We start from the raw sequence: 27955 nt of genomic DNA, 5'->3' as shown, positions 1-27955 counted from the left end.
ATAGATGGGAGCAGCTTTTGAAGGCTGTAGGAGAAAACCTCCCCCCAGCTCCCTGATTTCTTCTAATCAATTGTTACACTGCTCCCAACCTTAATAAATTGAGGGGGGAAAATATCAGTTACTGTGATAACAGGAAAACCAAAAGAACATGAACCACAGAGAATACTGCCTTAATTGAGCAGTAGACTCATTAAAGATAATATTTAATGCTATTTTTTGAAAGTAAAAATTAATAAAATGTAGCCAACACCTGACTGATAAGATCAGTGTCCATAATTATTTCTACTTTATAGGCTGAAGATGACAAACAAGTTAAGTGTAAATGCAGACAAATAATGTTAAGAAGAAGAGACTTCAGAAATTACTTAATAAAGAAAAATTCAAGACTCCTGGTTTGTGCTCTGGATAACTTGAACTATCTCCCACCAAATCCTAATATGATATCCTATTTCTTTACTCAGATGACTACTTCAAATCAACAATTCTTTCCAAAGAGAAACCAAGATGTAAATGATAGTGATAGGAATAAATTAGTGATATAAATATAAAACAAACAAGCAATTTATATTTGAAGTGATTAACAATCATGAATACCCATTTTACAGATGATAAAAGATATTAAGATCCCCAGAGATGCTAATTTACAGTTGAGTTTTTCCATTTTTATGAAGAGAAACATTACTTTAAAAAACAATCTACTGTAATAATTCTCATACTGGATGACAAAAATACTTATTTCGGTCAAATCAAAAATTAAATGCCTACTGTCTGCCAGATGCTACACTAGGTATTAGATATACAAAAGCAGAAATAAAACAGTCCTTTTTCCTTGATGAGGTCATATTCAATTGGGGAAACAGCATTGGACATATTTAAATATTTAACATGAATCTAAATACACATGCATATACATGTGTGTGTTATGGATATACACATATATGGGATAGAACTATAATTTCATTGTTTAAGGAACTCCCAATGACAAAATTTGCTCTACTAATGTAGATCACCAATTTCTCAGCAATTTTCAAGCTAAAAACTTTGCAAGGAACAATGAAAGGATAAATGATTTATTTACCAAGAGTCACAAAGCTATTATATATCAGAAGGGGGACTTAAATTTGGGTTGTCCTGACTCTGAGACCAACTCTTGATCTGCCACTTATTATTTATTACTAAATACAACATAGTGGATAGGGAAGGAGGAACTGTTACTTTCCTTGTGTTTGTATCCTAAACACCTAGCATGGTGTCTAAGCACATAGTAGGCATTCAATGGATGTTTGATGATTAATTGAAAAAAATGACTTGGATTAGAATTCTGGAAGGGAAAGAGGAGAAAAAAGAAAGAAGTAAAAAGTGAAGGGCAACAAAAGAAAACCTGTGAGGAAGCAAAGAAAAAAATGGACAGTTCTGAATACAATGTATAGTATTTATTATACAAGCTTTCTTGACATTAAAATTTATTGCTTAATATTATGAATTCTTTTATGTAATGCTATGCACATGGCAATTTTTTTGTTTTCCTATTTTCTATTTAAGTTTAAAAGTAATTAATTAATTGGAAAGTCTGACTGTGCCATTTATTAACTGCAGAAAGAGGTAAATGACTTCACCTTTGTGGCCTTCAGTTTCCTCATCTGTAATCTGAGAGGACTGGACTAGATAAGATCTTTTCCAGCTCTAAATCTAAAATCCTATTAGTTGAATATCAATAAGCTGACTTACATTATATTGAACACTAAGTATGCTTCTAGGATTAGGGAAATCCTGAATAAGAATCACAAATGATCTTCTTGTATAATGAAAATAATCTTATAGAATTCTCCTACTAGGTAGGGGTATGATTCCTTCATTACAGTACACAAATGACAGAGACACAGCTAGGTAGTAAAGTGGTTAAAAGTCTGTGCTTGGAGTCAGAAAGCTCAAATGTGGCCTTAGACACTACTGTGTGATCCTGGGTAAATCATATAAACCTTCCCAAGTTGTAAAATGGAAATAATAACAAACAGTACCCACTTCCCAGGATTTTTCTGAGAATTAAATGAGACAATGTTTTAAAAACACAATGTCTAGCATACAGTAGGTGCTATATAAATGCTTATTCCATTCCCCTTTTTATCAAAGAGATATGACATATCAGTCCCAATATGACAGAACCTCATAAGACTAAAAACCCTCCCTGCAGAGTCAAATCTTCTTAATAACTTTGAAAACATGGATCAGTTGATTTTTCTCTTTAAATGCCATGGGAGAAGAAAGCATACATATAAATTACAAAATGAATCTTCTTTCCCAAGAGAAACAATCTATCTCCTTATACTGTCAGAAGAATGACCTTTCATACGCTCCCTAATAAGCTAAGTGATGGTGTTCTAAGATGAAAACCATTCCAAAAATTACAAGAGACAATGGCAATGAGAGTAAGCAGGAGGATAATTCCTAGGTACCTGTTTTATGTCTCCTCATCATTATGTATTTATTCATAGCATTTGTGTATGTCAAAGATTTCAGTAAGTGCCAGGAGATATGTGAATGATAGGGAATCTTAGCCATTGCTTTCTAAGAACTCTACCGCTCCCCTGACAAACCCACTCATATAGAAATCTGAGAATTTCAGTTTTCCAATGCCATACCATTGAAGCCGCCTCTCAAATTAAACATTATGATGCATAAATTGCATACAAGTGTATAGAGGAAGATAATACAGAAAATGGGGGCTGATATGCAAGACCCTGGGAAGTAGCAGGCTGATGAGAACCAGAGGTGATTTTACTTCCTTTTTTTCTTTTTAATGACCTCCTCCCTTGTCATCAACCAGAGCTGCTCTTTTAACTGCCAAATATAAAGTCCTGGTCCCTAGCCCCTTCTGCTTCTGCCTCTCAGCCACCTCCGACACTGTCCATGATCACCTTCTGGATACTTTCTCCCAAGATTCCATGACGCCGCTCTAACCTGGTTGTGTTTTTTCTTTGTTTGCTGGATCTGTCTGCTAACCACGGATCTCTAAGAGGGTTCTGTCCCCAATGCCCCTTCTGTCTTCTAAATTTTCTCCAGCAACCATGGATTCAAATATTGCTTCTATAACAATGATTCTCAAATCTTTTTGTCCAGTTCTAACATCCAGACTCCTACTTCTAAATGTCAAATAGACATTTTAAATTCAACATGACCCAAACTAAAATATGTCCCTCCAGACCATTTTCCTTTCTACACTTCCCCACCATTATCCTCCCAGTCACCCAGAAATGCCACTTAGGTGTCCTCTCTGTCTCCTCACTATCCTGCTCTCTCCCATATCTGAACTATTGCTCAGGCCTGTCAATTTTACCTTTATAAAGTCTCCCATATGCTCCCCTTTCTCTCCTTTGACCCTGCCAGGAAGCTGGTACAGGTCCTCATTATCTCAAATCGGGATTACTGCATTAGCTCGATGGGTGGTCTCCTGCCTCAAATCTTTCCTCTACTCAGATGTCAAATTAATTTTCCTAAACCCCAGATCTGGCCATAGTACCTCCCCCTCTAAAAAACACAAGTAGCTCCCTATCACCTCCAGAATTCAAATATAAAATGCTGTTTGACAGTCAAAATCCTTCACAAGCTGGATCCCTCATGCTTTCCAGTTTCCCTATACCTCACTTCCCCCAGTGTACTACTTTATATATAATCAATGACACTCACTTCTTTGCTATTTGCTAAACAAGACACTTTAGCTCCAGGCTCTGAAAATGTTCACTGGCTCTTCCCTATGCTGGAAAACTTTCCCTCCTAGCTTTTCTGGCTTCCTCCAAGACTTACCTAACTCTCCACAGTCCATGAGAAGCCTTTCTTTATTCCCTTTACTACTATTGTTTTCCTTCTGTATATAACTTGTACATAGCTGTTTTCATTCTGTCTCTCAGAATCCTTAAATCTGGACGCGAGTCTCAGCTCAGTTACTTCCTTCCTCTGTGACCTTGGACAAACCATTTAATATCTTTGAATCTTAGTTTCCACATCCGTAAAAGGGAGACAAGAATTCTGGACTGGATGAACCCTCAATTTCTTTCCACTGCTAATATTCAATGACTCCATGACTGCCCTTTCTACTTCAAAGGCCTGAAAAAAAGCAGAAGTCTGAGCTTAAGGGCACCCACATCTACTAGAGACCCCAAGCCACAGAGAACTAGAGGCAATACAGAGTCTTGAACTAAAGAGCTCAAATCCTTCAGATATCTTGAAGAGATCCATCAGAGATCAAATCAAAGCCTGCTGCTTCTATGGACTCAAGAGGTCGGGAACTTTTTTGCCATGGCACTCTTCTCACTTTTATTCCTGTTCACCTCAGCTCTGATCTTCTATAGTCTTTCTTGGATCTCCTAGTCCACTGACACCTCTAGAATTCCCACTCTACTAATGACAAAGTCCTCTTCACTTTAGGCCTTTTCATCTTCCATTCTTTTGATATTTCAAAATATATATAGTTCTCTTCAGAAAATACTGCTCCTCTGGCTACTTTTCCAAGTGTGTGTTGCTCCTCTTATAACTGTGAATATACTGAGCAAAAGTGACTTGGGTGCTTCTTGCTCCCCATGGCTACTTTTGGATTCTACTTCGTGTATTAGAACTCTACAACTTCTCCCTTTCTCTGAACTACACTTTCATTTCATCCAGCTCATCAAAGATAAGGATGACAGATAGTGAGGTTATAGTTCTTTCTTCTTAAGAGGTATTTGTTTAAGTCTTCTTCATTACCCCAGCCCCTGTCCTCTAAGTTGGGGAGTTCACTGACATTCATCCACATGTAATGACCCTGAAATGCATCCATTTTCTCAAAGCCCTATGCCCAAACCCTCTCACAGGGCTGGCCATTCCTTCGATTTCACCAATATCCATAACCTATATCATTTCCATGGAAAAATTCTCTGAAGTCCCCACTTTGGATGATGGGCTCCTAGTTTTCCCATCCCTCCTCTTGGCTCACTTTTCCTGGAATTATTGCAAATCTTACTATGATCACCAATGCCTCTGAAACCTTTCTATTACTTCAAGGCATTACTGTTTGTTCTGGTGGGGACCATCTCCAGTCACCCCAATCTACCTTGCCACCAGACTCCAAGGACTCTGAAGGAGAGACTGAGGCAAGTGACCTTGCCCAGCCCTCCCTCACTTAAATCCAATTCATTTGCATGTCATGGCATCACCTCCCTGATCATCACCTCTTCAAGAAGAAAGGACAAACAATAACCATTTGATCTGGTATTCAATTGTTCTAGTTCTCTCCCTCTCCTTTTCACAGGTGAACCAGTTCCATAACCTAAAACCCTTAGTTCTACCTCTGTTCAAAATCTAAACCTCTTTAAATCTGAATGCTTCAATTATATAAAAGTGCTCTGTAATCGCCCTCTGTTAGAAATTATAAAACCATGTCAATCAGGTCCATTGCCACTTTATATTATCTAATACCAAATGGATCCTTTCTGCTGGTAATTCTTTCCTTCTTCCCTTCCCAGCCCTCAAAAGAAGTCATTCTCCCTTATTTTCCCAAAGGTCCAACAGACTCCCTCAGTCCTGACTTTCCCAGAAGATGGATTGTATCAAGTAAGCAAGTACACATTTCACTAAAGGGCTCTGGTGGGGAGGGAGGGAAACCACAACCCAGTTCTTTCCCTCAAAGAGCAAAGGAGACAAGACATATAAATAAGTATAGTTGGCACACACAAATCAGGGACAAGGTAATCTTGTATGGGAAAGCACTAGTAAGCAAGGAAAAGAGAAAAACAACTACTGCAAAAGCCTCTTGTTTTAACAGGGAACTGAGGACACTCCCATGAGTTTCTGCATTTCTCCTCCTCCAAAACTAAAAATCCCCATACATCTTGATTCAGCATCTCCTCCTTGATTCTAGGTTTTAGAGAAAAAGTGGCTTTTCTTCTTGTCCTTAAGCTAACTCCATTTAATAGCAACCTGAACCCCAGTGTTCATCTGCCTCTCTTCTACCAATCATGTCCTTGCGACAGGGTTCTTCCTTCCTATCTATGTATAACTACAGCCAGATCTCTTCCATTTCACAAACAAAGCAAAAAACACAATCAGGTTCCCATATTTCTGTTTTTCATCTCTTACCTTACCATCGCATTCCTTAACATCAGGTTTCCAATTCCATTCTCAACTGAAACTATGAACTCTATAATTACCAATGATATCTTAAACCTATAAATCAAATGTCCTTTTCTCAGTCTTTTCTTCTTTGACTTCTCTGCAACCTGTGAGACTGTTGAGGATCCTTTGTTGCTTTTACTCACTTTTGGGGAGTTCTGTGATGCAATTTTGCTCTATTTCTCCTTTACCTAATGACTGCCTTTTCCAAAATCCTTTGCAGGTCATAATCCATTTTCCATCCCCTAATTTATGTGTCCTTTAGTAAAATGTCTTAAAACTAACTTGTTTGCTTTCTTTTCTTTCCTTCTTTCTTTCTCTTCTCTTCATACTATACTCTATTGATTACATTAGTCATTGGGCTTCTCCCATTTGGTTGTCTGTCTCACAGGTTTATCTCATTCCACATGTATTAAACAGACTTTTCATATCTAATTTCAAATTTTCCTTTTTTCAGAGGAAGTCACTATTATACGTTTGTTAATTCTGAAGTTATATTGACTTCTTCCCTCTTCTTCAAACATCACATTCAATAAGCTGTATCATTTGTACCTTCTTAATAGTCTGCTTATATCTCCTTTCATCTATGCCATGGCCACCACCCATGTTCAGGCTCTCACAATCCTTCCCCTGGATTATAATAAAAGTTTCCTATTAAGTACTCTTCTGTAAAATCTCTCCCCTGTCTAATCTACCTTCCAAATCTACCTACCAAAATAACCTTTTTTGAGGCAGACGGCTAAATATATTACTTCTCATCTCAAAAGGCATGAATGTTCTCTACTGAGTCTAGATAAAATGCTAACTCCTAAGTCTAGTGTTTTAGAGTCTTTACAATTTTATTCCCACCTCTCTTTCCAATTTTAGTTCATATTAGTTTCTTCATTGGTCTAACAGAACTTCTGTGAATTCAACATTCCAAATCTCCACTGTATTTAGACAATGATCTTTATATTTCTTCAAGGTGTTTGGTCCTTTATTTCTGACCTTTATTTATTTCCCTTTTAGTTGTTAATTCTTTGTCCCTCTTCACAATGCCTCATATTCACTGATCCCATGAAAGTTGTATATCTTAAAGTTGTCTATAAATTCTCTGAGAGCAGGGGCTGCTGTCAGCCCCAGTGCTTAGCATGCTGCTTTGAATGTAATAAGCAACTAAAAAACATCTGCTGAAATGAACTGTAGGAATGGAATGAAATTAAAATGAGGATATATATGTGAAAGCATGCTATGAACTTAAAAGAAATATACTTAAGTTGTATTCCAACTTATAGCGTTCCAGTATATGGTCAACAAAGTCTAGAAGCTATTGATGATCAGTATTTGAGACAAACCAAAATACCTAATTAAGGTATGGATATAGGTTAGATTTGGTATCTTTTATAATTGATAAAGCAAATTAAGTTGCTCTCCTTTCAAGAGAAGACATGATGTTTTATACTAAATATGCACTGGACCATCAAATTAATGTTGGACATTAAATGGCTAATGTTGCACACTGATTGTAGCTAAATATTCATCATGATACAGATAAAATCAAAAGCTTCATAACTTATGTCACCATACAAACTAGCATTTTAAAAGCTTAAATTATTATCTAAAATCTTAAAAGATAAATATGCACTAAATGCCCTATGTCCAAAGAAAAAAATCTGTATTTAAGATACATTTTTTAAAAATTTCAGATCCAAAATATTGCTCATACAAAAAAACAACAAAAAAATGTAGTTCATCTTTTTATTGTCATAATTAACTAATATACTATATGGAATTTCAGATCATATGATGATTATTGTAAAAATGTTTTAAAAAATCACTTTAGATTTTAAAATGTGTATTATAAATACAAACTTAGTTTATATGCTATATACTATGTAAATAGATGCAGAAACATATATATATATATACTCATAGCAAAATACTAAATTGTTATAACATATGTGCATATATATGCATATGCATATGTACAACGAAAGATACACATACTCAACAATATATACAAGATGAATATGCATGCATACACATACACACACATATAGAAAGAGAGAGAATGACATTTTGCTCCTTTTTAAATTGGTCATTTTAGGAGTAAAGTTTATGAAATATTTAAAGAGTAAACTATCTTATCACAAAAATACTTAACAAGGAATACAAGTTGCACATATGATTCTATTAAAAAGCTCTTTACAATTCAACAGCTCCTATTCACTGCATAGCTACAAAGACCAGGCATAGTCTGGAGAGGCACCATATTTGTATCTATTTCCTAGAAGACTGAATGTTCTTTCAAAATATATCTGTCATTTCTACACAGTGGTTGATCACCTGCCAGTGAAAAATGTTCTGCGCAGGCAACTTGTAATACAGTCATGGTTTATTTCTGTCAGAGACTGACTGCTGAAGTGTGAAAGAAACTCATTAAAAATCTCTCACTGTGATTCTACATTGCAAGGGGGGGAAAAGAAGGAAAGAAGGGGAACCCTTAATGAAGGGTACAAGTCATATTCTTGACTTGAAGTCATATTCATAGTCTGCTTTTCATTTTCTTCTTTTGTAAGCAATTAGAAGATAGCAATTAGTTCACATAATACTGCATATAACTGGCCATACTAGAGATTAAAAAGGTTAACATTTTTATTTCATATTCATATCATGAAAATTTAATGAGATGATAAGAAATGATACTCTTAAAGACAAAAGGCAACATTTTAAAAAATTAAATTATTTACCTTAATCTTAAAACAAGATTCACAGCACAAGAAGTTTCTGTAAATCCTTCATGAATATTAGGCTGACCCTTTAAAAACAAAAGAGTACAAGGTGTTACAAGATTTATCAGGAAATAAGTAAATAATGCTATCACCTTTCAATGAATTAAGATAGCACTTGGCTCCTGAAAACCTGAAAAGCACTTCGTGTATACCATCTCATTTACCCTCCAAACACAGCATCAGAGATACAGGATTACTAATTTCCAGGGAAAATGTGGACAGAAATTTCAAAAGAAATTCTAATTTCCAGGACAGGGAAAAAAAAAAATACTACTGAGATCTTTAAAAGGAAGAACAGGGAAGAAAATAATCATCAAAAGAATAAGTAGTGCCTTTAAAGAGAAACACTTAGCAGGCTTCCAGCTGGTCCTTGGAACATCTCTCCTCTTCAAAACATGAATAATGAGGAAGAGACAGTAAGAAAAACAAAGGTGGAAAGCTGCCATGGGCCAGCAGAAAAAGTCTGGATTCAGAATTAGAAAGCCAAGGTTCAAGTTCCAATTCTGATACTTACTAGCTAAGAAGACTCAGAGAAGTCAGTTACTTGCCTGAGATTCCATTTCCACATCTTTAAATGGGCATAATATAAATTGTGCAACCTGTGTGACAGGGTTGTTGTGACAACCAAAGGAAGTAATATATGTGAATCCTTCTGTAAACAGAAAGCACGCAGCCATTTGGTAATTGCTCACATTATTTCATAATGGAAGGTTTTTAAACCCAACTATAGTTGTCCTAACACACTGTGTTTGCCCCTTGGTGAAATGGAAACCCCATCTTTCTAATTGCTACTTCTCTAAAATATAAACCCCTTTATTTTGCATTTAAAGTCCTTTATCACTTGGCTTCAACCTAACTTCATGATCTTATTATATGGAGCTCCCTTTTACATACTCTTTGCCCTTTCTAAACTGTCCTCTTCTTATTGTTCCTCACACATGACACTTCCTCTCCCATCTCTATGTCTTTGGCACACTGTCTACTCGGCTGAAATGCATTTCCCCCCCCCACCCCGAGGCAATTGGGGTTAAATGACTTGCCCAGGGTCACACAGCTAGTTAGTGTTAAGTGTCTGAGACCAGATTTGAACTCAGGTCCTCCTGATTTCAGGGCTGGTGCTCTATCTACTACACCAACTAGTTGCCCAATGAAACCCATTTTTAATATACTTGAAAAGTCTCTCCTTACCTTGGATTCTTAGATCCCCCAGCATCCATCAAACTCATCTTACATACTTTCCCTTTGAAACCTTTTCTGATTACCCAAAATATTAATGCCTCTCTCTTGAAAACTACTATTTGGTAATTATTTATATTGCTAGATGTTATCTCCTTTTATAATATATAAGATTTCTAGACAGCAAAGACTGTTTCGCTATGCCCTGAACAGAGAAGGGATTCAAAAATAAATTGTTAAATTGATTTGATAATTGTGTGCCTTAAATTCTGTTGCCTCAGTTTCCTCATCTATAAAATGGGGATATCAACACCACCTACCTCCCAGGGTTATTACTAAGATCAAATGGGATAATAAAATGCTTAGCATAGTACTTGGCACATAGTAAGTACTACAGAAATGTTATTTTTATTATCATTATTACCATTATTAGTTTAATCTATCTCAGAGGGTTATTTACAAGATCAAATAAGATAATATATATAAAATGCTTTGCAAATCTCAAAAGGCTATCTAAATATCATCTAGTAGTAAGTAGTTGTTGTTGTCATCGTAATTGTAGGCATAGCATTAATTGTTCTGTCATAAAGCAAACTATACATGACTCTAGGCAGATCATTTGATATCTCTGAGTTTCAATTTTCTCATCTACTAACTGGGGACAAGGCTGGCTTGGGGTAAATTCATGTTTTTTCCAATCCAAACTATTCTGTGGATCAAATAAAACATCCAAATTCTCAAGGACTGTTATGTCTTCCTATATTTTACCACAACTGGGAGCAAGAACAAAGGGAAAGGCAGAGAACTAAAGGCCACGTAATGGGGAGAAGTTAATCTATATTTATAGCTTTTAAGAAGTTGCAAAAGTTTTATGGACCAGCCCCATAATTTACCACAGATTAGTTGTTGAGAAACATCAACCTTGATGACATCAAAGATTTAATACACCAATAAAAATTCAGGGTATTAGAAAATGAACAGCTGAAACAGACTTCACAATCAAATCTACCTATTTATACGTGAGAAAACTGAGGCGTGAAAAGGTTAACTGACTTGTCCATGATCACATAAGTAACATTGCTAAGTGAAAGAACCAGGTTTCTAAGCCAGGTCCTCTAGTTGCTAATCCAACCCATTGTCCATCTCCTGTTAACTTGTTACATGATTTTAATTGCTATTCTTAATAAAAAAGAGAAATTTAGGAGAATGTGGCTAAAACTTTAAATGGATTTACCATTTTCAAAATAAAAAATCAGTGGATTATGATTCTTCAGCAGGTGGCAGCAAGTGGCTTGCCCCAAAATCACAGTCAACCTTCAATGGAGCATTCTCTTCTATAAATGGTACTAGCTCCTAAATGACCACATAAGACTCTTTTCACAAGTAATATCTACTATAATCATTTCTAAAGGATCTAAGAAGTTATTCAAGACATTTGTTTTAACAGTAAAAATAGAAGAGAAGGAAATAGCTTGCAAAGTTTACTAACAAATAAAAAGCAATAAAAAGAAGTAAAAATCAGGATTCTAAATAAGTTTTCTTCTCTGAAATCAAAACAAAACAACAACAAATTCCACTATTTGTTAGTTAATTTTGAGTAGAATATGGCAACATGTTTTTGCTATTTCCATTTCTTTATCATTTCATACCATGCTAGCAATTTTGAAAAGAGTGTAGGAATCCATTTTTGCTTGGAGGACCAAAGGCCATGATACACAATAAATATTATCCCACACTTCCTTTATTTAAAACCAGAAAATTTACAAGGCCATGATTTGGAAGCATTCTTTTAAGGTTATAAATTTTCCTTACTAAAATACTGGTGTCTTTGAAGATTCTTCCCCAAAGTATCCCAAATTTAAATGAAGATTGCAGGTAACAGTGCAGATACATACCTTAGAGTCCTTTATAGAAAGTGACTGTATCTGCTCGGGTATATTGCTGGCATTCACTGTAATCTGTCAAAAGAGTAATGCATTAGAGTACTTAAAGGCACCGAATTTATAACATTAAAATGATCAAGTCTTAATGATTAGAAACACATCTACAATTTTCAAAAGGTAAAGAAATTAAGAAATGTGTGATAGAATATATGTTTTGTTTGACATACTAAAGGTGATAATGGAAACAAGCCATGAGACGTATGTTACTTGTAGCAAAATTTGATAAATTTTAAAGGATCCTAAATTAAAGGATGCTTGCTTAACAAAACCTTTGTAAAGACCCTTTAATCATTAACTAGAAAACGTATCAGAAGGAAGATCTAACATATATAAAGGTAGTTTTTTTGATGTATGTGTTTTTGTCCCATCAGACACACACACACACAGGTCCAGAGTGGTGCACAGAATTTTCCCCTCAAAGTCGGAGAAGTAAGGGACACTAAGAAAATACCTAAGTGATTTTACTCTGTAGTGCTACATTCCTTACCTCTGTCCTGTGGCCCAATTCTACTGAGCCAGCACTTCACAAGTAACAGCAATTACAAACGAGAAAAAAGATTCCCTATATCTAATCTTATCTGTCCCCAATAATCAGATCCCATAAATAATGCTAACTCGGAGCAAGTTTTCACTTTGAAGCAAAATCTTATTTTCTAGATATACTCAAAATGATTATGTCAGAGAGCAGACTGGCCTTAATACATTAATAGTTCTTTCACTATCCTGAAAGCATGGGACTAAACCATGTGATCACTTGAGGTGTCTTTTAGTTCTATGATTCCACCTCCTTAATTAAAGTCTAATTGCTACATTCTGCATGAAACACCCAAGTATTACAGTTTCAGATAAGAAAGCACCCTGTAATTAGCCATGGATCCACTATAGCTAAATCCTTTTATCCCAAGGAGTTCTAGCAGAGTGCTCTGGTGCATACCTGACTGGATTATATTCTGGATCTTCCATTAATTCTGCTTTTTGTCTCATCAGACAAAACTTGTACACAAATTCTAGATCCATACTGGAACAATGAAGAAATAACTCAGTTAATGAGAAGAGCTGATTTAATTTTCTGGAAGTTAACTGAGGGTTTTAATCATTTTTTGTACTGAAACAAAGCAGGAACACACCACTCTTTGTCTACTTGGCTCCTGCAATACATAATGCCTCCACAGGTACACAATTTTATCTATCTGTTGCTAGTGAGGTGCACATATGGGTAAAACAGCTTCTGTGTGGTAGTAGTCTGGTGGGTGCCACAAAGGGTCACCTCCCCACTGGCCAGCCTTAGTGCCTGAAATGCCACCATTTGAGATTTGTTTATTTTAGGTTAAGTCAGTGATATTTCTCAGCAGTCGCTTTTAAAATATAAATATTCCTCCTTTTAGGAGAATAATATACTGAACTATTAGTTATGACTATTTTTTTAGCATAACTCTGAGTGCTGGACCAATTTCCATTAAGGGCAATGACACTAAAGGGAGTTCTGCCGAGTGAAGAAGGCAACAATTGTGGAGTTGGGTTTAAGCACAAGAGGTCACTGTGAAGAGGTAAGTATCTTCCAAAAAGAGAAAGCAGGAATGGCAGGTCAGCTTTTTGCCTAGGAATTACTTTTATCTTTTAACTTTGTAATTTTAGAAGTACAGCCTATTTCTAACAACAACAAAAAAAAAAATTCTAAAAACACTAAAAAAAATTTCTTTGCCCTAGACCTATCATGTAAGGAAATCCAAATATCAATTCAGGTTCTCCTCTTTTCTGCAACTGATTGTGTTAGAGTCACTGTCCTATAGCAAGGAAGGGTTGATTGACTTGTCCAGGGTCATATTACCTTACCAGGACATGTGAAAGGCCAGCTAATTATATTATTTTGTCTCTCATATTTTTAATATGGCCTTATAAAAATAACAAATGAAAGTTAACTCTAATGACTTTACTCAAGCATAATAAACCTGAATTTTAATATAAAATATCCCTTTCCAATTTTGCACACAATGAGAAAGTTTTGAAAATTGATAGAAACAGTCATAGTGATTAAAACTTTTGATGAGAGATAGAAGTAGCCAGAATGGATCTAAAGGTCAATTGAATCCATTGAACGATACATGTTTTAGGAAAAAAAATAAATTAGTGGTAGCTTTCATCTTAGCATGTTTCCAATTTCTTAGCCAAGGCCTGAATCTAGGCTGAATAATTTTTCCCATGAAATCCAACTATGGAAGTTAAGAAAAAAAGAGCTCCCCTGACACACAACACTATGTGGTACTTATTGTAGGCTTGACTAAGTTTCAGTTAAGTACCACACCAGTTCATCTTGCTTTATGCCCTTTAATGAACATGTCTAGAGTTTTTATAAGGAACTCCTGAAGTCTGTCCATAATTTCTGAAAGGATCAAACTGTGCTATAAGTACAGATCTTCACGAATGCAGGATAAAGACTGTGCCTGATTTTTACCCTAGACTTTGGAGTGCAAGGCAATGCCAGCTGCTTGAGGGTGCTGCTTATCTGAGTGCTCCTTAATGAGAATGCTGGCTATGAAACTTTAACTTTACCTGAGGATGTATGGTATATATGCAATAGTAGTTACTAGATTCAAAATTCATCTCGTTTCCTTTTAGCAAAGAGCAAGGTGGTACAATACAAAACTAATGAGAAGTTATACTTCAAATTAGTTTAATGGAACTGTTATGTTAGATGTTTATTATGTTTAAGTGAACGGCACCCATTGCTAGAGAGGTGACCCCCAGAGGCCAGAAAGCCATGAGTTCAGGACCCACTTCTGATACATACTAGCTAAGTGATCCTAGGCAAAATTCCAATGTCTCCCAGTGCCCCCATCAAGACAATACTAAGTTGCAGAAAGAAACAATGATAAAGGAAGTTATCTCACCTGATATATTAATGACAAGACCAGATGAGGGCTGCTCCCTATCCCTACGTGAATGAAACTATTCTCAGCCCAAAAGATATGAGGCAGCCCCTCCAATTTGCAAATAAAGAAAAGTATTAGTTCACAGGATGGCTAAATCCTTAGTACTTCTTTGTATAGCACCTCTAAACAAATAGCTCTTACTGTGTTCTGCTAGGCCTTCAACAACAACTTGTTGGATAAAGAACTGTTACATTTCTTTGATCACATATACTAAGTATCACCCAAGAGGAACAAGATGACAATAATGAAACAACACTTTCTTCTGCCTCAAATTGAATCTGTGTGCTACAGCATAAAGAACACTTGATAATCTGCTATGAATCCACCAGTGCTATGGCAAGTAACTTAACTTTAATTGAATTTTAGTTTCCTCATCTATAAAATGGGGATAATTTATTATACCCAATGCTATTGTGAAGATGAAATAAGAAAATCCACACACCTAAAAGGCTTTTGTATACCTTAAAGCACTATGTAAACATAAACTGTATGATTTTTAACCTGGGTCTCTTGTTCTTTCCAATGCAAATCTGAAGTGATCTTATTAGAAATACAGTCCTGTGTTTTCATCATTGTCATCAAGATATGCTTAAGAAGAGAGAAAAGTGAATAAATCCAAATTTGATAACAGAAGCTAATGCTCCTGCTGAATTTGATTTGGGCAAGAAACTGAAGACCTTAAGGGCAAAGGTGGTTTTTTCCAATCATTGCTGTCAGTTAAAGACAAGACAAAGACACATTTGGGAAGTGAAAAGCAAAAGTTCTTCCAAGTTAATTAAAAGGCTAAACTGACATGGAAAGAAGAGGGGGAAAAAAACTGTCCATGAAAACCAAATTAGATATCACAGAAAATAGCTACAATGAATGTAGTAGGAGAGATGCCCAGAAATTTACAAAAGACATAAAAGTAAGAAATAAGCCAGCCCCAAAATTCATAGCTTTAGATTACTAGTTACAAAATATTAAGTATAAATAACAAATAAGACAAACTGGAGATTCTAATACAAAGTGGCAGATTTGATTGCAGGGTATTACTGAGAATGGGACTACATGGCTAGAATATCACTCTAAAAAGATATATTTTTGTTCACTCTAGAAGGATATATTTTTGTTTTTTAGAAAACAAACTCAGATAAAAGAGAAAGTAAAGTAGAATGGCATTATATATTAAGATGACGAACTAATGTGAAGAAATACAACAGCATGGGGGAGAGAGAAGCACAGTGAAGAACAGTAATATTAATATCGTCACAAAATATACTATTGAGTCCTAGTGAGAAATCTGGATAGGATTACCTATGGAGACATGAGATGGTAGAGATGTAATTAAGTTATTCAGAAATTTACAATTCTTACTCAAAAGCAGATCTGCTAATAATTTCTTCTCTCATCTTAATTACACATTTCAAAGAGTCAAGAAAGAAATAATGAAACTTTTTTCCCCTTTTTTTAAAATTAGTCTCTGTCCCTAAAGTAGGTTGATAAAATAGAAATGATGGAAATCTTGGGGTAAAATGAACATTCTATAGAGACAATTAATGTATACCTGTCTGTCCTGGTGATTCTAAGTCACCAGATCTACATGAACTACAACTCAAGATGCGAAAGGAATCAGGAAAATATGATGAATGACTGTCAAAGATTTTGAAAGATCATGAAGAATGAAAGAAATGCAACAAGATTATAAGGATGAATGTTTTCTTGACTTTCCTGACTGAAAAGGAAATCATAATTTTTTTAAGAGAGGAGGTAAAAAAGGCTAGGATCAAAAGACTGGTAAATTAGGATAATGCTATAAATACCTATATCTGTATTTCTGTATACACACACATATCTATTTATATGTATATTTACTTGTATATGTCTATTACCTATACTTCAACAAAGCATTCTACAAAAAGTCTTGTGTGCTATTTTTTGGTAGAAAAGTTAGGCTCAAAAGTGACAGAATGACTTTGTTGTCATTGGAAATTCAAAGCTAATCTGGGCACTGTTCCTAACCACTTATCATTTTTCTCAAAGGCATGGATAAAGGCATCTATGGTTAGTGGCAGTTTGCTATGTCGGAAAAAGTATTAGATACTTGATAACCTGAAACCTTATAAACATAGCATGACTATAACGAAGTCATTTCTCTTATACCTCAGTTTCTTCCTTTGTAAAATAGAGACTGAAAATAGTTTCAGTACTTACCTCTTAGGATCCTGTGAGGATCACATGAGACAATACATGTAAGGCATATGAAAAATCTCTAAGTGCTATCTACCAACTGCCAATTGTTTGCCCTTATTATTATTCTATAGCATTCTTATCAAATTTGCTGATTATGGAAAGCTCAAGAGAAATAGTAACAGACTGCAAGAGAGGACGAATTCAAAGAGACCTCAGAAAACAAGAATGGTTGCCCAAATTTAATAAGGTAGAAAGATGAATGTAAAAGTCTTATACATAGGCTCAAAAAATCAATTTTAGAGCCTAAAATAGACATGAATAGAAAGTAGTTTATCTAGAACACAATGACATTTTTAGGTTATAGAAGATTTTGGAGGAGAAAATATGGATTTTTAAAACTATAACCAAAGAATTTAAGAGCTGTCATAGGGAGGGGAGATAAAATTTGTTATTTTTGGCCCTAGACAATAGCCTAGATATGCAGAAATTACTCAACTGATTTAGATTGAATATAAAGAAAAAATTTCCAAGGATTAGAGCTATCTAAAATGTGTAACATTAGTGGGTTGTATCCCAGTGGAAACCCTTAATGAAAAGCAGGATATAGTTATTTGTATGTGCTAAGAGAAAGAATTCTTGTTTGGGTACTGTACATACACACACGTGTGTGTGTGTGTGTGTGTGTGTGTGTGTGTGTACATATATATATATATACATGTATATGCATGCTCACATGCACTATTATTTTGAATATTTATAGTGTTTTATGGTTTGCAAAAAGCTGGACATACATAATTATATTTGAGTCTCCTAACAACCCTATACTACAGGATTCTATACGTGCTATTTTCCCTGTTTTATACATGAAGAAACTGGGGCTCAGAAAAATTAAGTGACTTGCCTGTGGTTGCATAGTAGTAAGTGGCAGAGGAAGGAATTGAGCCGAGATCTTCCTCATTTTAAGTCCAGCACTCTATCCACCAAACCAGGTTAGACTAAGGGGCCTCTGAGTTCCCTTTTAGCTTAGCTCCTTTGAGTCTGTAATTTATGAAGAAATTCTTAGACCTAACTACAAGTTCTCCTTAACTAGTCATTCAGTATTTTCAATTTTATCCAACCTTGACACCAACCCCTAGACAATGACTAAGCTGCTCTCTCTTATCAGACTGGGAAATACCACTTAGCAAACAGAACATTGTTTTTTACTTCACTCCATCTGGATGCCATAGTCCCATGGAGTCTTTTCCTGATCTTCATCAGAATTACGCGTTTACCTGTACTGTGCTCTCCATGCTTACCTTTGGCTTAGAAATGATGTGAACACCTGACAAACCACTCAGGTATTGATGAAAGGCACCGTAGTGTTGTGGATACAGTGCTGGACTTGGAGTCAGGAGAGAACTGGGTTCAAATCCCACCTCTGACACTTACTAGCTGTGTGACCATGGGCAAGGCATTCAACCTCTCTGAGCCTCAGTTTCCTCATCTGTAAAATGGGGATAATAATAGCACCTACCTCACAGGGTTGTTCTGAGGAACAAGTGAGATAACACAGGTAGAGGTTTTAATTCTAGAATCTTTCTGATGTCTTTATGTGTGACAGTAATTGTATGCTTAATGTACATTTCAATTATCACATCATCCAAAAACCACATCTCTTTGTACTCCACGCCACTTAACTGACATTCTTTCTAAAATTGATATTGAAATGTTCCTAACCTTTGCCATACCATTTTGAGAAGATGCCAACCACCAAACATGGCACCGAAAGAGTGTATGAAGGAGGTATGTGTTATCCCTATGTGTATGTATGCAATAAGAAACTTGGTTAGAGCATAGCAGATTAAAGTTAAATAAAACTCTTTTCAAATCTGTTAAAATTAGGTAGAAATTGTGATAACTAAAATACATATATAATGGCAGGGACATAGGACCTATCAAAAATATGTCTGATGAAAGACTGTTTACAAAATGAGATCTCTTAAGCATACACTGTGCTAGGGAATCAAAGATGTCTTCTAGACATAGAGCTAAATAACTAATGTTTTAAAATCTATTCCAATAAGTTAAAATACTGGTTAATAGAGATCATTCAGTTAGTGTCTCTCTTTTCATTTCAAGGTACTAAACCCTTCCTGGCAAGATGTCACTATCACAAATTTTTTCCCCTTAAACTCTCAGAGTTATTTCAAATGACATTATAACTTACCTGTCAATCTCCATGAGGAAAACAAACAAACAAATAAACACATACCTATCAGTTTACCCCAGTGATATAAAGATTAAAGATTAAGTATCAGCCAGCTGAGTTCTTACAGTATATTAGTAATGGCTGTTTGATGATACTAGATCCATTTTCTTTCCTAAGCTAGTTTTTTACAGCTTTATCACAACAATAGTTTTTCATCCATGACTCTAAGGTTAAATAATAGGCAAAAATGTGAAAGCAGGCAAGCATACTTCAATGTTCACAATAACTGTAAAAAACGGCCTTTATGCCCAATGTGACCTAAGTTACTAAAAGTTTCTAGCACATTGTACCATCATATATTTGTAAAACAGGATTCTGACCCTAGTAAAAGAAAGATTATTTTCCTGCTTGGGAGTAGAGCAGAGAAAGCAAATCAATTTATAGGATAAAGATTGAAGGAAATAGGGAAGCAAACAAATGAAAAGAGACCCAGAAGAGACTAGTCAGATTCAGTTGGTGCAGCAAAAGGCAGAGACACAAAACTACTACCAGCAGTAACAAAAGGGATTATGTACAAATAGTATAGGAAATAATAGTAGAGTGCTGAAGGATTAGCCCATTCTTCCTGATAAATTCTCACTTGAGTAGAGTCATTGAAATAAGCCCAAACTACAAGGATAGTTACACTTAACCAAATGAAAATGCTTCTTCTAAACTCAAGGATATTGGGTAAAATTATGGTATAAAAGAATGAAGGATTCTGGGTTATATGTAAACATGATGTTTTTATTTTATTTAATTCTGCCATAAGCTCACTTTAATAATTTGTTCTACACAATACTTAAATCTATTCTAACAGGCTACAGTTCTAAGAGAAGTATGCCAATGCTTTTGAAACATGGCCATCTATTAGTGGGAAATGGGAAATTTAATAAAAACCAAAAATGAAAATTGATCAAAAGATGACCAGTTTTCAAAGAGAAACTGCTGATAAACAAATAATCCCTTGCCTAATCAAGTCTCATATAAGACTTAAAAAATCAAGACCAGCAAATTTTAGATGAATTTCCTGGATGTTTTAACCACTGACTTCCTGTCAACAAAAAATGATGTAATTTTACCTTAGTTTCTGTGTTGTTTTTCAAGTAGAGACTCAAAACTTCGAAGTCTTTTCTCTAAATCATTAGTTCTGGATAGATATTTAAGGGGCAGAAGAGGAATGAGATAAAGAAGGGAGGAAAACAACTCACCTCTGGATTTTCTTCTTTTACTCTTCGTGACTGTAAAACAAGTATCCAATGTTAATGCACAAAAGCTAACATGTCATATTTAAATGCCACAATAACAAAAATACCATAGGTTACCCAGTTCTCCTTTGGTAGGAGTGTCAACCCCAAATTGAACAACTAACTGCCTTATAATACCTTTTCCTGAGAAAATGCTGCTTTTCCTTCTTCACTTTTTTCATCCATTTCGTCATCACTCCACTCCCAGTCTCCGTCTTCTGTCTTGTGAAGATGACCACTGGATCCAGGAACCCTTCTAACCTATTAAAATAACACACACACACAAACTCTTCAGTCATTCTTGGCTGTACACAGATACACACATACACACACACACACACACACACACACACAAATAGCCAAAGCTTTCACTAACACATCTACTTGGTTATTTGGCGCATCACCCAACCCAGCAATTACTTAGGCGGTTATGCATTTATAGGCAACTAACTGCTTATTTAAATTTAAAAGGACCACAGAGCCTAACCCTACTCTGGACTCCACCTCTTCTGAAAATATTTTGTTCTCTGCAATGTAATAGAAGGACCTATTTTATTAAAGAGTGGAACAAAACATTTTGGAAGATGGAGAGTTAAGAAAATATAAGAGAATATGACATAAGGTCAAGCCCTTATACTCTCTTAAAAACAACTTAAACACATCTACAAATGACTACACATTCAATATCATATGGAAAGAGTCAGAAATACAAAAGAAAATGCATGCAAGCAACATAGTGCTGACAGGGCAAATACATGTAAATCAGGCAGCCTAATGAAGCACACTAGGAGCACCCAGTAGTCTAAATCCTAAATCAAAAAAACCAAATACCCTTCGGTTGCCATCTTGCTCTTTTTCAGAACCTGACATCATGCTTGTTTTCCCAGGATTCTGCTCAGCCTACTTGAGCAAAACAAAACAGCATCAGACTATTCTTAACACACCTTGTAGCATTTATGAGACTCATGAGATTGCTAGGAACACAGCATGATAATCAGCAACCACACTGCTGTTTAGATTATAATCAGCCTTTCTTAATTATCTCAAATTATTGAACTAAGGCAAGAGTGATCCATAGTGCATACTTTCCCAAGGCCTTATAGCTGAAATGACAAAACTTAAAAAAGGGGTGGGAGGTAGGATGAAGAAATGATTTAGAAGTGAGGTTTTGATTCTGAAGAATTCTGTGTAAAATTTTTTAAAAAATCAAGAAGCCATATAATTAACAGATACATGCCAACAGCCAATGATTCATGTAATTATATGAATATATGTAGAAAAGATTATTCTCCACTCCCACCCCACCCCCACCCTCTGGGCTACTTCTAAGTGGATTCTTACATTTTAACAAAAGCACTGTAACATTTATGGTTAAGGTTAACAGTTCTACATGTCAGCTCAATTTGATATCTAAGGAATAGAACAGCAGCAGCTGGTTCCAAATCTGATTTGGTATGAGTGTTTGGAAAAAGAAAACAATTAACGGGGGTTGGGAGTTTTGAGTTCTAACACTATTCAGCCATTGAAAGTTAAAAGGAAACTAGAGCCATAGCTTCTAAAAAAAGTATAAATACCTTTTATTTGTAAAAAGAAAAAAAAAATTGTATACCTCCCCACCCCCCTTTTGAGGTACCTTATTAGGTCTTAATGTAAAATACTTCTTGTGACCTCCACCTTATCTCTCCCCGACAAAATTTTTCTCTTTTTATTCATAGGCACTGTAAAACCCTACCCTAAAGAGTGATTTTAATGAGGTTTATTGACAGTGAGGCAAACTACTATAAAAGACATGCTGAAATGCACTTCAAAAATTTTAAAACAAATTGCTTTATTTAAAAGACAATCAAGAATGAGCTATGGAAGAAAAAGTATTTTGTTGTTAACTGTGCAGTTAAATTAACTGGATTATGAAAAAGTCTTAAAACTGAGAACTTGTCTTGACAGCAAAATGAAAAAATACTTCAATGCTTATAATCAAATAGAAGAATTGAAGCATCCCTCCCCCACAAGTGACATAATACAAAACTATACTGATTGCTACCTACGAAAAAGAAGTCACAATTCAATTCAAATCACTTCAACAAACATTAGGTATCCTAGAGATACAATGCACTCAAATCCACAAACAGTCTCAAACTCAAGAAATTTCTATACTACCAGTATAAATAACTGTAAATGATGCTTCAATAGCAGAAACTATGTCTCCAGTGTAATTTAAGCTTCTGAAATGTAGGGATATTTTTCCCACCTTTGGAGTCGGGTAGCCCTGAATTCAAGACTTGCCTCTAATATTCATCAGGGGATGAACAAATCCATCTAATAAGTTAGCAGCTCCCAGGCAATATTCTGACATCTATAGATCCCTAAGACAAATAATTGCCAATCCTCATCACACAGGAAAATTTCACCACAAAGAAATCATCTACCTGGCACATAAGACCTAATACAGACTTAATAAATGTTTGGTGAATTAAAACCAAAGATACTGATGAATTAATATTCCTAAGTTCCCACTAGAAATACTGTAAAAATATTAAAGAAATTTTATTATTCCTGAGACGAGAGAGAGAGAGAGAGAGAGAGAGAGAGAGAGAAGAGAATTGGAAAAAGGACGAGGAAGAAGGGGGAAAAGGAAGTTGGGAAGGAAATTAAAAACAAACAAACAAACAAAAAAAAAAAAAAACCAAATTCTTCCAACCAATCCTGGCATTTAGTTTGCACTATTCCCCTTCAAATTTCTCCTGTTATGTATTTCATTTCCCAAAATCTGATTCACCTATAATCTATAAAATGGCTACCTTTTTGCATTAGTTGTACCCTTTAGAGTACTGACTTACACACTTAGTTTTATTGACTAGAATCCAAAGACATATAATAAAATGCCAATGTTTACAACTGTAAAGGAAGAAGAAAAGATTAACTTGCACTTTAGAGAGTAATTGCGATCAGCATAAAGAACAGTTTAAATCTGTCTTTTGCTAATATAATGATGAAACAGCAACCAACTGTGCCTCAGTCTGAATATACATTCTGTTAACTTGAAGGTTTAAGAAGGGGGTTTGGGAAGAAGAAAAAGAAGAGAATCTTGGCATAATCTAACTTACAGGTTAGGTAGTATGACCCGGTTCTCTACAAGGGAGAATAGAAAATTAGCTATAAAAGTCTTTTGTATGTACCAGAAAATTATCTGAGCTTTCCAGAACTAGAGGTAATCACATTTTAATTCCAATTAATGAGAAGTCTTGTTAGAATCTAACTTAATTAAACATATGTCTGTCTTTGCCATCTTTCTTGCTCTATCTTTTGCAGAATCTTTCCAGAACTCACCTCCATAATACGATGACATAGAAAACTCTAAAATAAATGAAACTTATAAAGAAATAAAAATAAATTTTAAAAAATAAATAATTTTGTTAGAAAGGTAGCAGCATGGCTTAGTGAAAACTAAGCCTTAGCGTCAGGAATACCAGAATCAAGTCCTACCACTGATAATCTAGATGTGGAACTCTAGCCAAGTCCATTTAATAATTTCTAAGATTATTAACTATGAGGAAAGTTCTAACCTGCATTAATAAAGGGAGTATCTTTACCCAAAAGTCCCCTATATATCAAGGAAGTCACAGATCCAATTCTCCCTCTTTTCAATCTTATAATTCAGAAATTTTATGTCACTCTCTATGAGAGGGAAAAGGGTAATTAGCATTCATATGGCATCTACTACTATGTGCCATAGACATAAGTGCTATTTTAACAAATATTATTTTCTTTGATCTTTATAACAGCTCTGTAAGGTAGGCACTACTGTAATATTATTTCCATTTTACAGTTGAGAAAACTGAACAGATAGTCAATGACTTTCCCAAAGCCACACAGCTGCTATGTGCCATCTATCTTGTCTCTATGGACCCTAGTCAGAAAAGTGATCTCAAAGGTCCCTATCCAGTTCTAAATCTGTGATCTCATCTTTCTAGTAATTTTTTTTAAAAAGCTATGATTTATAGAGCTTTAAAATTTATAAAATCTCCATGCAGACCACCTCACTAGGGTGTGGAGGTGACCATGGGCTCTAGACAGCATGGGCTTTAAGCAATTTTAATCACACCAGAAAAGTTTTACATACCAGTTCTAATCCATATCTGTTGCCTAAGGACCTTCCTGTCTTAAGTACCAATCAATACCAGGATGCTGAGTGATAAATTATTTTTGATCAAAGGATCCAAGTAAGATAAAATTGTGAAGTATCCCGATTCACTTCTACATCTACACCATGGTAATATAGTGGAGGGAGGGGAAATAAGAGTTTTCAATATTGACCAAAATTGCATATATTAAATGTACAATCTTTGTGGTAAGCAAAAGAAGTGGAGAAATTCTATGATGATCAAGCAAAAATTAAATTCATATATAATTAAAAATCCAGTGACTTAATGGGAAGAGAGGCACAAAACAATACAAAACAAACAAAACCATCAAACCTCGAAAAATAGTTTCTTAACCAAAAATGAAAGAGACCAAAATTTGTTGTAACCCACTCAGAAGTCTCAAAGCTTATTTATCAAGAAATACTTCATATGCTAAGCACACATCAGAAATTAAGAGAGAGAAAAAAAAGAAAGAGAAAGAAAGAAAGAGAGAAATAGAAAGAGAGAGAGAGAGAGAGAGAGAGAGAGAGAGAGAGAGAGAGAGAGAGAGAGAGAGAGAAAGGGAGAGAGGGGGAGGGAAGGAGGGAGGAAGGAAGAAAGGAAGGGAGAAAGGAAAAAAGAGAAAAAAAAGAAAGAGAGAGAGAGAAAGAAAGAAAGAAAGAAAGAAAGAAAGAAAGAAAGAAAGAAAGAAAGAAAGAAAGAAAGAAACCAGGCTACCAATGAAGCACTTATTTCAGAATCAGCTTCTTGTGTTTAGTCAGATTATCCACTTGATAGGACAAATGTCAAAATCAATATCAAATTAGAAGAAAGAATAAAAACGAGAAGACATAGTATCCAATTAGAGTAGTTCCAACCCAACTTGCTTTAAACAATCTGCCAACTCCAAAAAATGGGAAATGAACAAAAGTAAAGATACAGAGTATCAACATTCCTTTGAAATGTCTAATGGATGCAAAACAGTCACTACAAAAAGATCAAGAGAGTCCAGAAAACTGCTTCAGCTGGCAAACATTTAATCTATTTGTCATGGAAAAACAGCCAAGAGCAAAAATAGTCTATAGTACACATACATCTGTAAAACACAATGGAAGAGGATGATGGAAAACTAGCAATACTTTTACTCACAAAATAGGTGAAAGGAAGATTTGGAAAGAAAATGAGACAACAAATTGCTTAGAGGGAGGTTCAACCAGGCCAGATGATCCCCAAAGCATTTCAAGATGAAATTGGAAAGAGAATAAATATATATGAAATGGAACAGGCCATAGTGTACATATGACAAGCTACTCTTCTTGTCAATGAGAGCAGAACCACATCTGTGCTCTGCCATTTCAGTACCAAATAAGAAAATGGCTATGATTGAAGAGGAGGAATTTGCACACAGTGTCTAGGTACCAATTAATGAGCAGAAGAAAGCTCATTTGTTGATAAAAACAACTTTAAAGATAGTTGGAAACTTATTTCAAAGTGGAAGAGACTACAAAAGAATGGAAAAGATCAAAGGACTGTTCCCAAAAAGCAGGGAACCAAGAAAGTATTAGCGACCTCTAACTCTATGGCTACTGCTTCATTTCTACAAAATCTGCAATTATATTGGGTGAAGTATTTATCTAAATATGAGAGAGAGACAGGTTTTCCACAACATCTCAATTTCACAGACTGTATCTTTGCAAGCACAAAACTGATTGGGATATATGGAAAATAAAAGATGCTGCTATGCTTTTACTGTTTATGACAAAGAAAGAAAGAAAGAAAGAAAGAAAGAAAGAAAGAAAGAAAGAAAGAAAGAAAGAAAGAAAGAAAGAAAGAAAGAAAGAAAGAAAGAAAAGAAAGAAAGAAAAGAAAGAAAGAAAAGAAAGAAAGAAAGAAAGAAAAGAAAAGAAAAGAAAGAAAGAAAGAAAGAAAGAAAGAAAAGAAAAGAAAGAAGAAAGAAAAAGAAAGAAAGAAAAGAAAAAAATCTTAACATCAACAGAGAAATTTGAAGCCTTAAAGACTGCTCTCAAAGGAAGTATGTCCAGAACACTGATTAAGATCCTGCCATGGTTAATCAGTTAATAAGCATTTATTAAACACCAGTTCTTAAGTCAGACACTGTTAAGCACTAGGGAGGGAAGGAGAGAAAGAAGGGGGGAAGAGAGGAAGAAAGGAAGGAAGGGAGGAAGGAAGGAAGGAAGGAAGGGAGGAAGGAAGGAAGGAAGGAAGGAAGGAAGGAAGGAAGGAAGGAAGGAAGGAAGGAAGGAAGGAAGGAAGGAAGGAAGGAAGGAAGGAAGGAAGGAAGGAAGGAAAGAAGGAAGGAAAAAAGGAAGGAATAATAGGGAAGTTGGAAAGAAAAGAGGAGGATGAGGGAGGGGGAAAGAGAAGAAAAGGAGTTTACTGGTCATGTTGAGTTTAAGATGTCTACAGGATGTCTAGTTCAAACTGCCTAATAGTCAATTGGAGATACAAGATTAGAGATCAAGATAGAGATTATAAAGCAGCAGTCACCAAAACCATTTGGTATTGGCTAAGAAATAGATTAGTTGATCAGTGGAAAAGGTTAGGTTCACAAGACAGAATAGTCAACTGTAGCTATCTAGTGTTTGACAAACCCAAAGATCCTAACTTTTGGGATAAGAATTCATTATTTGATAAAAACTGCTAGGATAACTGGAAATTAGTATGGCAGAAATTAGGCATAGACCCACAATTAACACCATATACCAAGATAAGATCAAAATGGGTCCATGACCTAGGCACAAAGAAAGAGATTATAAATAAATTAGAGGAACATAGGATAGTTTATCTCTCTCAGCCTTGTGAAGGAGAAAAAAATTTGTGACCAAAGATGAACTAGAAACCATTACCGATCACAAAATAGAAAATTTTGATTATATCAAATTAAAAAGCCTTTGTACAAACAAAACTAATGCAAACAAGATTAGAAGGGAAGCAACAAACTGGGAAAACATCTTCACAGTTAAAGGTTCTGATAAAGGCCTCATTTCCAAAATATATAGAGAACTGACTCAAATTTAGAAGAAATCAAGCCATTCTCCAATTGATAAATGGTCAAAGGATATGAACAGACAATTTTCAGATGATGAAACTGAAACTATTACCACTCATATGAAAGAGTGTTCCAAATCATTATTGATCAGAGAAATGCAAATTAAGACAACTCTGAGATCCCACTACACACCTGTCAGATTGGCTAAGATGAC

At 35.2% G+C, this 27955-nt stretch overlaps 1 protein-coding gene across 3 annotated transcripts in view; it reads right to left on the bottom strand.

Moving 5' to 3' along the window:
- Window positions 1–27955, bottom strand: part of STK39 (serine/threonine kinase 39) — a 333400-nt gene that overhangs the window by 101404 nt on the left and 204041 nt on the right. For 2 of the 3 annotated variants that reach the window (XR_007952014.1, XM_051986226.1), the window contains exons 11-15: window positions 21442–21510; window positions 20749–20871; window positions 20575–20604; window positions 11984–12046; window positions 8871–8938 (exon numbers count right to left, since the gene is read on the bottom strand). Coding sequence is in view for 2 of the 3 variants with exons in the window: in XM_051986226.1 (XP_051842186.1) it covers window positions 8871–8938; window positions 11984–12046; window positions 20575–20604; window positions 20749–20871; window positions 21442–21510 (353 nt within the window). In the remaining variant the exon portion in view is untranslated. The remainder of the gene's footprint in view (window positions 1–8870; window positions 8939–11983; window positions 12047–20574; window positions 20605–20748; window positions 20872–21441; window positions 21511–27955) is intronic. The other variant, XM_051986228.1, reaches the window with a different exon arrangement.

The sequence above is a fragment of the Antechinus flavipes genome, chromosome 3 (genome assembly GCF_016432865.1).
Source record: "Antechinus flavipes isolate AdamAnt ecotype Samford, QLD, Australia chromosome 3, AdamAnt_v2, whole genome shotgun sequence".
Taxonomy (NCBI): domain Eukaryota; kingdom Metazoa; phylum Chordata; class Mammalia; order Dasyuromorphia; family Dasyuridae; genus Antechinus; species Antechinus flavipes.
The sequence above is the reverse complement of the archived record's forward strand: the minus strand, read 5'-3'. Positions and strand labels throughout refer to the sequence as shown.